The 14668-nt window shown below is 36.3% G+C and overlaps 1 protein-coding gene across 1 annotated transcript in view; it reads right to left on the minus strand.

The window, feature by feature from the left end:
* Positions 570–14668, minus strand: part of ANGPT1 (angiopoietin 1) — a 305768-nt gene continuing 291669 nt past the window's right edge. Inside the window, exons 8-9 of the mRNA XM_005689163.3 lie at positions 13758–13888; positions 570–1101 (exon numbers count right to left, since the gene is read on the minus strand). Coding sequence (XP_005689220.1) covers positions 941–1101; positions 13758–13888 — 292 coding nt within the window. The 3' untranslated portion in view covers positions 570–940. The remainder of the gene's footprint in view (positions 1102–13757; positions 13889–14668) is intronic.

The raw sequence follows: 14668 nt of genomic DNA on the forward strand, positions 1-14668 counted from the left end.
TATAATATCAAAGGAAATATTAAATGCATGTATATTATTTTAAGGGCTTGATGATATATTTCACAATCTTAAATTTTACTCAGGCTATAAATATATTTATATATCAGCCAGTTTTTAAAATAAATGAAAACTATAGCATGGGGGGAAGGATAAATTTTCATCTCATATGTCCAATAGTTGATTATGTGCATTTTTTCTGAAAACCGTATCAAAAAATCAAAGAATAACAGAGTATGTTTCTAATTCACACTGCTATTCTTCATGCACTACAATTCTTTATAGTTTACCAAAATGGAATTTACATTTGAAGATGGGTTAACTGAAATCAACTAGCAAGTATGATTTAGGAATTAGACTTCTGAAATCCATTTCACTAACTCAGAGGGCAATGCTGTTCTTCCTGAACGTTTATTAAAATTGTGCAACAGTACAAACTTATTAGGTTTGCATAGAAATAACACCATTTCACTGGTGTAATATATCTTTTCCAAAGGATTATGGCAAGCCAGTTTTTATTCTTCATGTATGCTTTTTGTTGTTCATTTTCTTCTCTCTCTTTTTTCTTTTTCTTTTTTTTTTTTTGGTTTTACATGAAATAAACCATATTTATCATCTGGCTACCACAGTTCCAAAATAAAATCCAGTAGTAGTTTGAAGCACAGTGAGCTTAACAGTTTCTTCCCTTTTAAAAGCATGACAGTGAATGACAGTCTATAGTCAAGCCGTATGAACACAATCAATCATCCCAAGCAGAGACTTTGTGAACTCAAAAGGTTCCAAATTCACAGTCAAGGACCTTGGTGACTTCACATAACTGCTACTTGTTGCTAGAAGGGAGACCATATTGTTTGCTTCCGAAATTTTCAAGCAGTTTCTCATCTGGTGGCTTCTCCAGATTTCTTGGTGGCTTTTATAATTGCTCTTGATTGCTATTGTGCCTTCAAAAGTCCAAAGGTCGAATCATCATAGTTGTGGAGCGTAAGGAGTAACTGGGCCCTTTGAAATAATGCCATTTTATTCCATTCAGCTTTCCATGGTTCTGTCCCGCTGTATAAAACATTCCATTTAGATTGGATGGGCCACAGGCATCAAACCACCAGCCTGAAAAATTAGTTAATAATGAAAGAGAAGGAGAAGAAACAATTACATAAGTAAATTGAACATTTGGAAATTCATGCCACTTACTGAAGGGAAACATTCATACTTATGATTATTTGCAAATCAGAGGTATTCAAAAAATATCTTCCTGGTAGTGAAATTGTTTTAAATAGCATCCAACAGACAGTGTACAATCAGAAAGAGGAATGCTCTCATGAAAATCAGCTTTCAGTGTCACTCCATTGGGACTCATTTCCCAATGTAATGATGGGAAACATTTGGGTTTCAGGATACGATCTAGTCAGGCCTGGATTTGTACAAAGGGTAAGTAAAATGAAACCCTTCAGAGGCATTCCACCTGAAGCCTGTTATTGGAAATAGAACAATTAATTATTAGCAATGAAGTTCAGAAGCTTGGACAGCTAACATCTAAACAGAAAGAAATGTCCTCCATGTAGTTCATAATTTTGCCTACTGGCCCTTAGCTGCTTCTGAAATTAACTGGATACCAGAAAACAACTATGAATTTGGACGGCTATACCCTCTCTGCAGTTTATAGCAATATGGGAAGCATTCATTGAGAGTAACCACATAGTTCCTATATAGCAGCATGTTTTCCTGTGATTATCAAAGTTCTTTCTAAACTTAGTGAAAAGAAAAATGATGAGTAACATATAGATCCTGTGCTCACATAGCTATCTGCAAGGATAACTCAGTACTTCATTTTTTAAATGAATTAAGTTCTTAGCTTTTAGATAAAACATAGTACTTTCCCCCCTCTCTTCTGAAGTAATACTACTAAAATCTTTAGGGAGAGATTTATGCCAGAGACATTCTGGCATATTTGTATTTAGATACAGTTGACCTCCCTTTGATTACAGAGTTATACCTAAGGGACTAATAGCTAAAGAAAGAGAAAGCTGTACAGCTGATGTTTAACTGTAACATGAGCATCATCTTGCAGAAACTTTAGAAAAAGTTAAATGGAGAAAAACTAGTTCTCATTTTTCAATTTTGGAGGGTGAATACAGCTGGGTTGTATTTATAAAGTCATACTAGAGGCCTAACAAGCTATATTAATCACTAACTCATACTAGGAAAAAAGTAAGGTATGTCAATGAATTTGGAAAGACACTGTATTTAATGTTTTAGCAACTGTATGCAAACAACATAGATGTTAATATAGTCAAAACACGGGGGACAAGAAAGTTCTTATTTGGCAAAGAAGGAGGAAACTGTAAAATTCCACCTTTTTCTTCTTAAGATTAATTCCTTTAAATTTTTTTGGTAAGTACAACCAGTAAAAATATGCTATTTATATTTTTAAAAAAGGCATTCTGATATTAGGAAATTTATTTACCCATAAGACTCTTAAAGGACAAAATGAAACTCAACTTGATTGCTTCAGTATTTTAACTTTCTCCTCCTTTTCTATGACCTTCTTGAGGCACTCTTCCATCATGTTAATGAGCCGTTCATAGTCTTTCAAATATCCACCATGGTGTCTAAAGCAAGCACAGTTACTCTATTGTTGAGGACTACTACAAATCATAGAAGGATCCTCCAAGTTACATTAAGATACTCAGAGCAAAAGTGTGTGGATTTGTTTGGTTCATAGAAAGTCATAAGAGTTCTGAAGAGTGTGGGAAGGCAGACGTCTGTTGGAACATAGCCTGACAATGAAGGGCACAGGCTGAAGAATACATTCATTGGGAAACTACAGTGAACTTTGGAAAGAAACAAGAAAAAGTAGGGACACATGAGAGGATAGGATAAACTGATCTTATGTACCCTTCCTAATGAGTAAAGTGGAAAAATGTTCCGGGTAAGAAGAAAGGCATTTTGGAGACACTGAAAGGAGACCAGTATGGATAGGTCAAAGTTAACAAGAGCAACAGTAGCCTGAAGCTGAGAGGGTCTGAAGATCAAATCACATAGTCTTTTACCTGCAATGCAGGAGATGCGGGTTTGATGCCTGGTTAGGGAAGATCCTCTGGAGAAGGATATGGCAAGCTCCTCCAGTATTCTTGCCTAAGAAATCCCCTGGACAGAGGAGTCTGGCAGGCTATTGTCCATGGAGTAGCAGAAGAGTCAGACATGACTTAGCAATTAAACAACAGCAACAATGAATGAAAAGGCATGGTTTATATTCCATATTCTTAGTGCCACACCTAACAGAGTTTGCTTAGAAGATGACTGGTAAGGGCCTACAGATTTATTGACAGATTGTTTTTTCTTTTAAAGCCTATATGGTCTGAATTAGTTTTTTTAAAGCTATATTTGATAGATACCTGTATATATAACATCTGAGTTTATTGTATTCATTTTTTCTTTATTTATTCAATTTATAATCCTCATGAAGTGTTGTCATACAACACTCAACAAGACAGATGTGGTCCTTACTCTTATGGGGTTTACTTCCAATGTGACAAACAGGCAAAAGAAAAAATGTAGCAAATAAATAAAATACCTACAAATTATTAGGAAATGATGATGGCAAAAGGAAGAAGAAGAGGATGAGGGGAGGAGGAAACAGAGAAGAGGAAGGGGGAGTTAGAATCAGGGGGCTATGAAGGAGAATAATAGGAGACCTATTTGACTTTCCATGTTCATGGAAGAAGTTGATTTTTAATGAAACTTGACAGATGAGAAGACTGCAAAGTGAAGATGGGGAAAGACTCTACTAAGCAAAGCAGAGCACATGCCAAGGCCATGGAGCTGAGAGTTTGGTGTTTAGGGACTAAAAGAACATCAGTGTAGTTGGTGGTATCCAGTGGCCAAGGGAAAGACTTGCAGGAAATGAAGGTGGAAAAATGGCAATCTTGGTGGAAATTCAAACAATGTGGAAAATCTTATAGTTTATCCAGTCTACTTGTCTACATCAGGTGAACAAGTAGAACACTGTCTAGGAACGGGAACCAATATTTCACCAGGAGAACCAGATCTGCCAGGTTAAATGTCTAATTAAATATTATTTAGAGCCCTTGTTCTCTAACTGTGGTCTCCCAAAGCCACCCTGAGCACATGTGGCAGCACGATGAAGGGGAGGAAACTGAACCTAGAATCAGTTCAACAAACACTAACCAATGGACAGATATAGGGTCAGAGTTGAGTAAAACAAAATTCCTGACTTCAAGGAGTATACAGTTTTGTGTAAGAGAGAAACAAACTGTTAAATGAGAAGATAGCTATTTAACAGAGATGAAGAAAATCTGGGGGACAGAGGCAGAGTGTCCTGTTTGTGGGTCTGTAAGGTTCACTCATCACTTGATCTGGATCCTCAAGGATGGGTGGGAGTTCACAGGATGGAAAGAGATTATCTAAAGACAGTACGTACTCTGGCAGAGCAGGAGAGAGTGCCTGCCAGCAGCTTGGCTTGGCTGCAATGCCAGTGGGTACGGGGTTGGAGAACAAGGGGCTGGCAAAACCAACGGGAACAAGAACATGGAGGTTTTTATTGTATGTTTAAAAATGCTCTTGTGGGCAATGGGGAGCCTAGAGCACCAGAGCAGAAATTAGAAGGCCCTGACTTTGATGCTGACTTCACCAGTTAATAGCTAAGGGATCTTAGGCAATAGTTTATGTAACATTTGATATTTGAACAGTTAATATGTATCAGGACTCTGCTAAAATATTTATATACATTTTCTCAGTTTATTCCCCACACAACCCTATGTGGCAAGTACTGAAATGAAGACCCTGATGCTCAGACAATTTAAGGAACTTTTCCAATGTCACATAGTCACTTACCTCCTCATTCCTAAGATGTGGATCATAAATATCTAATCAATCATTTTCATAGCACAGGTGCAGAGATCATATAAGATGGTATACTATTAAATCCTCTAAAAGCCTATCTAAATGTTCTTTTGTAAGTTATCTAGGAAGCAGGCATAAACTTTAGAGCAGGAATAAAAAGAATCCGATCTTACAGGATCATCACAATCATTTAATAATGAAGACCAAGTCATCAGTGCCAACATATTTACTTATTTGCTTGGTAGGGTTAATTAGAGAAATATGAAAATAATTTGGATTCAAGCGAGTACAGTTGTTCAGTGTTCATGTTGTAAAGACATGGGACTTAACTATCTAATACGGGTTTTATGGGCTTACCTAGGGTTTAGGAGGTAAAGAATCTGCATGTAATGGAGAGGCAGATATATAGGATAGACTTGTGGACACAGTGGGGGAAGGAGAACGAGGGACGAATTGAGAGAATAGCTTGGAAACATACACATTACCATATGTAAAATAGATAGCAAATGGGAATTTGCTCTGTGACAAAGGGAGCTCAACCCAGTGCTCTGGGACAACCTAGAGGGGTGGGGTGGGGTGGGGTGGGACGGAGCAGGAGATAGAAGCGGGGTTCAGGAGGGAGGGGACATTTGTATACCTATGGCTGATTCATGTTGATGTATGGCAGAAACCAACACAATACTGTAAAGCAATTATCCTCCAATTAAAAAAACAGAGATGGCAAAAAATAAAATGAAAGGGCAATTATTACTCATGACAAATTCAGCTGTAGTGTCAGTGTTCTTCCCAGGGACGGGGGAGCCTGGTGGGCTGCTGTCTATGGGGTCACACAGAGTCGGACACGACTGAAGCGACTTAGCAGCAGCAGCAGCAGCAGTCCTTTATAAAATACTCTGAACTTCAAGTTCGCAAAACTAGTTATCTGTATGCAAGTAAGTATTTTCTGTTTTTTCTGACAAGGAACAACAAGGAATTTCTTTGTATCAAATATTTAAGTTGGTCCACTTTCTACCTCTCTTTGAAGAAATTAAGCATGACCTGGTCATTTAACATAAATCCTGAAAAGAAGTGGCTTTAAAGCATATTCATAGAAAGCAGGCAAAAAGTACAGCAAGCTCCTGGTTACTCCTGGTTAATCTCCTTTGGCATTCATAGATAACCATATGAACTCATGGGTCCTCAGAACAATGTAAATTTGCGTAGATTGAAGGTATCCTTGTGAACACATAAAGGAGTATGCCTGGGTTTGCATTTCCTCTCCGATTAGATATCAAATAGCTGAATTAAATATATTCTAAAATTCTGGAGCGATACCAGCTTTGTACTTTGTTCTATAAGTGCCTGGGGATAGATGAGCAATATGTTAAAGAAGTTAATTAGAAGAAGCACTTTAAGCTCTAAAGAACTTAGCAATGAAAGCAAAGGATGGAAGGGAGCGGCAGCTTCCATCTGCTGTTGGGACAACTGATAAAATGTCTTAAATGTTTTAAGATTGGCAATTGCTGAGATGAACTTTGCCAAGCATTTTTCTTCATAACCTGTAACCTTATGTATATTTTAATAAGAAATCTGAGAAGCATGTTTCTAATTCATTTACACTTAACTCATTAAAATTTAGTTTTGGAATAACTGTCTTGGGCTTCCCAGGCCTTGAAAAATCATTTGAGTCTTTTATCTTTGAAGCAGAAAATTCACATTTTATCACCAATACATGAAACTTTGCCCAGAAAACAGGAACTTGATTCTAAACTTTGTACTCAGGAAGTTCAAATTTATTTGAAAGTCAGGAAACCTAACTCTCAAATTCTTCTGATCCTAAACAAAATGTCTCTCAACACTTCTTTTCTAAGGTAAAAAGTACAGCAAAATAAAAAGATCTATCTGCGGTTATGGATTTCTTTCTAATCAGCAACATGCAAAAGAACTGGCACAGAGAATAAGAATCTTCCTCTTTTATCACTAACTAAGGATGAGGCTGGAAAACTGACTGGTGACACAGTGATCATCGGGACCATCATGAAAATCACCCACTGATTTCATGGGTACAAATCCGGCTCCTACCCAGAACTAGCCTCAAGGAGCAGCTGCAAGCTCTTGTGTGCGGAGCCGAAGGATCCTTCCAGAACTCTGCATTCCTTCTGTCATTTCATTCCATACCCCCTTCAAGTCAAGGACTTGGCTTTTTTCCCCTTTCTCTTCTTTTTGTTCCATAGATAGAAAGTTGTTTATCCTGGCTGGTAATCTTGAATTCATTTTAATCCTTTAGGTATTCTCTTACTGCCTCTTTCCTCCCTTGGACTTCATTTTACTTTTAACTAGTTAAGTGAGGAAATCCTCATGAAAATGGGCCACAAACAGTAAAACAGAGCTAAATTCTTGTCTTTGTGTGCTGTTTCTTTTAAGAATGGCAGTAGAGGGAGTGGATAAGGTAATGGCTTATCTGGAGGTCATATTTAAATCCTCTGACATTAATTCTGTGACCTTAAGCAACTTAGCTAAGTCTTCCATATCTTAGTTCTCACCAAAGATCTCTATTTCGAATGGTTAATGGAAGTGTCCTTTAAATTATTAAGTGTGTCATTTATGATCATGCAGAAATGACTGTTATACACTAAGAGTGCAATGTATATTCACTATATTACTTATTATTAGAGTAAAATATAAACAAAATTGTTTTGCTATTTTTATCAACTATTAAAATTTGGTGGCAGCCTTGTGTTATAGGCCTATCAGTTCTTATTCACTTTTTTCCAAATTTAACTTTTAAGAGACATTTTCTGATGTTATTTTTTCTTTTTCCAATAAATATAAACTTCCTCCCAGAGAACAGGAATATAATCCTAAATTCTGCAGTCAGAATGTTCAAATTTATTCGAAAGTTATAAACCTAACACTCAAAAGTTTTCCAATATGGAATTTAGTCTTCTGGGGTTAGGTTATTCTTAAAATTTGGCTCTAGTCTTTAATATTCATCCCTTTGTTCCATGTGTGTGCATGCAAATTAATATACACATGTGAAGGTGAAAGTGTTGGTTGCTCAGTAGACCATGTCTGACTCTTTGCGACCCCATGGACTGTAGCCCACCAGGCTCCTCTGTGCAGGGAATTCTCCAGGCAAGAATACTGGAGTAAGTAGCCATCAGGGAAGAATACTGCAGTAAGTGGTCATTCTCTTCTCCAAAACATCTTCCTGACCCAGGGTTTGAACCTGGGTTTCCTGCATTGTAGGCGGATCTTTACCATCTGAGCCACCAGGGCAGACATATACATACTTTGGCATTTTAAATCTAAGTCCATGAAAAAGTCACATTCATATTCACATTCATTTATTTTTATGTCTTTTCACCAAGATCATTTGTGATTTCACAATGTCCTTTCAGAATCTGATAGCCTACTCATGCATTTAACCAAAATTTATTAAGCACATCTTGTGAGACAAGCACTATACTAGGCCCTGAAGACACAATGGTGGAGAGCATGATGTCCCTGCCTTCAAGAAATGTACCTTTTCTGTGAAACAGGCTTATGTACTAAATAAGAAATTGCTTTGAAATACAGTAATGCAATGTAAATATCTGTGGTTAATCTTAAATTATCCATATGGATCTTTTCTCTCAACATGTTTGCCTTAAGACCTAGGGAATGCCAGTTATCTGACAATGGTTATCAAAAACTCTAAGATGATTACATTTTCCCAAAGATCTTGTCACTTTAACCAGTTAGATAGCCTGTTAATTTCTTCCATTTTGTCTTCTTCAAGGTTATATAGCAGGCAAGGCAAGTATTTATCAACTCTCTACTGCTAGCATCTGGTAAGTTCGAGGGTGTACTAAGAATTTATGTGTATGACTTTATCCCGTCTTTTAGAATTGAACTGAGAACATCCCTTGCTAGCTTTAGCAAAGTCTTGTCTGTCGACTAACATAGTTTATGCGTGGGAAAACAGATTGGAGTTTCTACCACAACAGATTCTTTCTGCAGAGGGTTAGGTCACATTTTTACATAGCTTTTATATTAGATACCAAATAAGAAAATTGTATTGAAAGAAAAGGTAAGAAAAAGAATGTAAAGCAATACCATATTTTGTTAGGGGTCATTTTCTTTTCTTTTGGTCAGTAACCTTTAGTAATTATAGTTTCTAGCAGAATTTTAGAAAAATATATTTTGAAGAATACTAATTTGGTACCAAAGCCCATGTTTTCTTTGCATGTAAAAATCTAATGAGAAAAGGTTTTCATTTTCATAATTTGAGTCATAGTTTTTGCATATTTATATTTAATACAATAAATCCATATAAACAAAAGCATGTGTTGACTGATATTACATTTTCATTTTGTAAATATTAAATAATAGGGAAAACATTAAGTTTATAATGAAACTGATTCTTTCCTTGGGTTCATGAGGGTACAAGAAGGGCTCTCCTGTGAGACTAAGAAAATATTTCCTATAATCATCTCTTAAATTTATCCCTCCCACTACTGAAATATATACATTTGTTGTAATATACTAAATAAAGGGGGAACCTAAGGACAAAACTTACACATTTTCCTAAGGTCAGTGAATCACAGAACATAGATATTCCTGGTTTATAATAAATGCACACTAACAAATCATCTCTAATGATTAACTAAGAGGTCAGTTTCATAGAAAATGTGTGTGGCAACTTTGATTTTGAAATATATGGTATGGTCCCATAACAACAGTGTAATGAAACATAAAAATTATTCAGTTTTTAAATTGGACAGAAGAATTTCTGGTAAGGTAGAGATAAGTACCTTATGTCTGGAAAAGGAGGTATAAAACACTGTGGTATCTATTTCTACTGATGCAAATATTTCCACTAACAATGAACTACAACCAAACTGAAAAATAATATTACTTGTTTTTCTCTACTGTAGCCACTAAGAGTACACAGAATAACAAAATCACAGAACCAGAAGAAAACGTAGGAGACAATCTTATGTAGGCTGGCAACTATAGGAACGTGCATATGTAAACTCTCTCATATAACTACCTTTATATTTTCTTGAAGGTGTCCATAACTAGACCTCCACAATCTTTTCTGGCAACTCATTCCAGCCTTTGATTCCTGGAAACTCCATCAAAAGTCACTTTTCCCTTCCTCTAATAACTATCACGTGCTATATTTTGTCCCCAGAACTTGCTATAATGTGAAATCGTGTATTTATCATTTACTTTTTGTTGATGGTCTTCTTCAAAAAATACAAGCTCTATTCTGTCTTGCTCATTTTTCTAATTGTAGTTGACTCTTAACAGTTACTCCTTAAAATTATGTTATGTAAATAGAAGGAAGTTAAGATGTTAGGAAGAAGGAAGAACAAAATGTTCTACTTTCTGTCTAGCTGAAATACCTTCTATTTTTAATTAAGCCTATCTCTTGTTTTTCAGCTGTTGATAGATAGGGTAACAACAATATCACCTTCTCCAACAAAAATCCCTCCATGTACTTGAAGAAAACTATTTAGGACGGTTAAGCAGGCAATAAATCTGACTTTATCCTTAATTTCTTTTAGAGGAAACAATGAAAAATATATAAATAAACAAGAAAAAGCTTTAACTGATGATGACAGAGAACTAAGAATTATTAGTTTCAGACAGTATGAAATCTATCTGCTTAAGAGATGGTTTTAAATATGTAAGAAGTCAAAATACAAACTTTTTAAAAGGAGAGGAAAAATCATTAGATGGAGAAAATGGTTCTAAGGTGAACCATGACAGAGAATCTAGAGTGGTGGTGGTGTGGGGGTAGCTAAGTAGAACATAAGTTTCAGATAATACTCAAGTTACCTGGGCTGTCATTGACATTCACCCTTATGTACCCCAGTTCTTAGCTATCTAAATTCCACATATTAGTTTTGCAGAGTGCATCACTTTGCAAGACCTGGATTCTTTTAAAAGGATATTTGATAGGGTAGTGGTGTTTATTACAGAAACATATTTACTTAGACTATTCCAGCCCAAGCAATAAGTAGAAATTTCTTCTCCTCAATATATGTGTTTATTGATGGGTAAGAAATAGGTCCAAGAATGATTATGGATGAAAGAACATGACAAAGTTCAATCATCTGAAGCAGAAATAAAATCACAATGCTGAGCAATGTAGTTTTCTCATCATTAACCAAGAGATGCATTCTCCTCTTTACTTTGCTCTATATTTTCATTATTTTGACAGTAATATGAACATATTGGAACACTATTCTAAGTAAACATTTGAACAATTTTACTATTGGTCTTTCATGTGTTGTATTTATTTGATAAGAAAAAAATATCTGTAAAAACAGACATGGAGAAAATGAAGTGCACATCTATATTAAAGTGGGCAAAAAAAGTACAATCAAACTCCTTTTGTCCTTGTATAAAGTTGCTGATAATCTCGCTTAAAGGATCATGGAGGTAATAAAAAGAGGTATTTTCTTTTAGGAAAAAAAAGTTCGAAACCTAACCTGTGGGTAACATTTTCAAAATATTCTAAATTTTTAACAGCTAAATTGCATATAAAAGACTTCTGAATGTGATGTCAAAATGGCATTTTTAAAGCTTAAGGAGGAGGATATGACAGAGGCAGAATCATAATAAGCTGGCTTTGGTAATGCTAAGGCCAGTCTGATGTTGAAAAGATGTTACTATAAGTGGAGTGGATGGGAATCCAAATGGGATGTGATTTGGTAGTGGTAGTAATGAAGGGGCTGGGAATGGTGATGAAGTTGGAAAGATTTTTGCAAAATGTTCCCTCTATACTCTTTCATGCTGTCTTAACTAATGAGAAAAAAAATTCATTTCATTGGTTTCAAAATCTGGAAGTGACTTCAAGGGTTCCAAGATGGTTATTCATTCATTCACACAACACATGTTTTATTGAGTTCCTATGTGCCACAATCTATCAAGCTAGATGTTAAGGATAAAATGATGAATAGTTAATTACTTTTGTTTTCCTTATGTACAAAATGTACATTCGAGTTTTTCTCCCTGTGTCTCTCACAGAGTTGGTTTGGGATTCAAGGAAGATAATAATAATGATAGTAATACTATATTTGGAGAAGTTTAATGTCAGATTTAGAGAGTTTTTTCTCTAGTAGTTTGAGTTTGTTACAGGATAAAAAACAGAGGATAAGAATAGTTAAAGGTGGGAGTGATTACTCTTCCATTAAGAGAGGGAAACAACACTGAAACTGTGAGAAGAGAGACATCGGGAAAAAGCTTCCTTTACAGTTTTGCTTGGTGCCAACTCCTTTTATGCCAGAGCCTGGAACAATTTTGAGCGACATCATTTGCCATAAGGTTTTAATTCAGTGTTTCTTAGACTTCACTCAGTCATTTATCAACTTCACGAGCATTTTTTGCCAGGCCCATTTATAACTTTTATTAATATTTAATGAATATTTTTCTTGAAATCAATGATTTGTTAAATATCAAATATTGTGAATCCTTTTTAAAATGCAAAGTTTACATCATTCCTTTAAAGAGGAAATCAGCACCACTTTCCATAATAAAAGGGAAACATAAAACTCAGTAAAATTAAAGACATTTTAATTAATTTGAGGTAGATGCTATTGCCTTACCAGGGTCTTGAGACTGAGGCTGAAGAGTTTTCTCTTTCTTTGCTAAGAAGAGTAATTATTAAGTGCTGAAAAAGTATAGATAAGCTAGTACTAAACTGAGAATTTCTCTTTGACACACAAGGCGAGAAAAAATTTTAAAAAAGTGAAAGAGGATAAACTCTCTTACTCAGTGAAATATATTATTTAATGGTATCTCCTATACCAGCTAAATTGGGCTCTAAAATCACTGCAGATGGTGACCGTAGTCATGAAATTAAAAGACGCTTGCTCCTTGCAAGAAAACTTATGACTAACCTAGATGCCACATTAAAAAGCAAAGACATCACTTTGCCAACAAAGGTCCGTCTACTCAAGGCTATGGTTTTTCCAGTAGTCGTGTATGAATGTGAGAGTTGGATTATAAAGAAAGCTGAATGCTGAAGAACTGATGCTTTTGAACTGTGGTGTTGGAGAAGACTCTTGAGAGTCCCTTGGACTGCAAGGAGATCTAACCAGTCCATCCTAAAGGAAATCAGTCCTGAATATTCATTGGAAAGACTGATGCTCAAGCTGAAACTCCAGTACTTTGGCCACCTGATGCAAAGAACTGACTCATTGGAAAAAACCCTGATGCTGGGAAAGATTGAAGGCAGGAGGAGAAGGGGTCGACAGAGGATGAGATGGCTGGATGGCATTACTGACTCAATGGACATGAGTTTGAGCAAGCTTCACGAGTTAGTGATAGACAGGGAAGCCTGGCTTGCTGCAGTCCATGGGGTCGCAAAGAGTCTGACATGACCGAGCGACTGAACTGAACTGATACCAACTAAATGTCTTGCAGAGGTCAATACCTTATAATGTAAAAGCACTGGTATAGCTAGTCTGAATTGCAAAACTTTAGATCCAGCTACACTTCTCTTCCCTCTTGACTCCATTTCAATAGAATGATCAATTACACAGCTGTAAAGCATTTTGTAAGAAAGTTTGGGGTTTTGCTTTTTCTGTATACTGAATATTCAAATTGTTGTTCATTCCACCACAGGGATCATTATGAGTATTTAGAAAGTAGGATAAGGGGAACTTTAAGAGGTTTAAGAATTTATGCAGAACGAAGCTTAGCACACCCCCACCATACATGCTGGGGGAGGAGGCAAACTTCTAAATATGCTAACAATGTCTTGCACAAGAACATGTGGTAAATTAGTGGGCAGAGCAAAATGATCTCTAGGGACTTGCTCTTAAGTTTCCTGACCAGAAGATCATAGTCTTTTCTCACAGATAAGAAACCTCAAGCCTCAAACCAATGAAACATAACTTAGAGAATGGCCCCATAGGACTTACCTCCTGTTAGCATGAGGGCACATTTGCACATGCAGTTGTCATTATCAGCATCTTTAGTGCTGAAATCAGCACCATGCAAGATCAGGCTGCTCTGTTTTCCTGCTGTCCCAGTGTGACCCTTCAAATACAACCTGAAGTTAAAAAAAAACAAAAAAAAGATAAGTCTTTCAATAGAATAATAGAACCCAGAAGATTGGTTTGTTGAATGTTTGGCTTTTTCATAATTTTCTCCCTTCTCTGAACTCAGCCCTTCAACAAAATGTTTTATAAGACCAAAGCTCTCTGAACAAAAGAAAGACAGAGAAGTCGGTAGGAGGAAAAAAGAAGGAAGGGAGGGAGGCAAGATTCCACTTTACAGACAAGTACAATTCTCCACCTGTGGGTAGAGAAGTCAAGTGAACCTTAGGATGCATCACAATGAACAAAACTAGAGGAGGCGATGGAACTACAGTTGAGCTATTTCAAACCCTGAAAGATGATGCTGTTAAAGTGCTGCACTCAACATGCAGCAAATCTGGAAAACTCAGCAGTGGCCACAGGACTGGAAAAGGTCAATTTTCATTCCAATCCCAAAGAAAGGCAATGCCAAAGAATGTTCAAACTACCACACAATTGTACTCATCTCACACACTAGCAAAGTAATACTCAAAATTCTCCAAGCCAGTCTTTAATGTACGTGAACCATGAAATTCTGGATGTTCAACTTGGATTTAGAAAAGGCAGAGGAACCAGAGATCAAATTGTCATCATCTGTTGGATCTTTGAAAAACCAACAGAGTTCCAGAAAAACATTTACTTCTACCTTGTTGACTACATGAAAGCCTTTGTGTGGATCATCACAAACTGTGGAAAACTCTAAAAGAGATGGGAATCCCAGACTCTCTTACCTGCTTCCTGAGAAATCTGTATGC

The sequence above is a fragment of the Capra hircus genome, chromosome 14, assembly GCF_001704415.2.
Source record: "Capra hircus breed San Clemente chromosome 14, ASM170441v1, whole genome shotgun sequence".
In the NCBI taxonomy this organism is placed as follows: Eukaryota; Metazoa; Chordata; class Mammalia; order Artiodactyla; family Bovidae; genus Capra; species Capra hircus.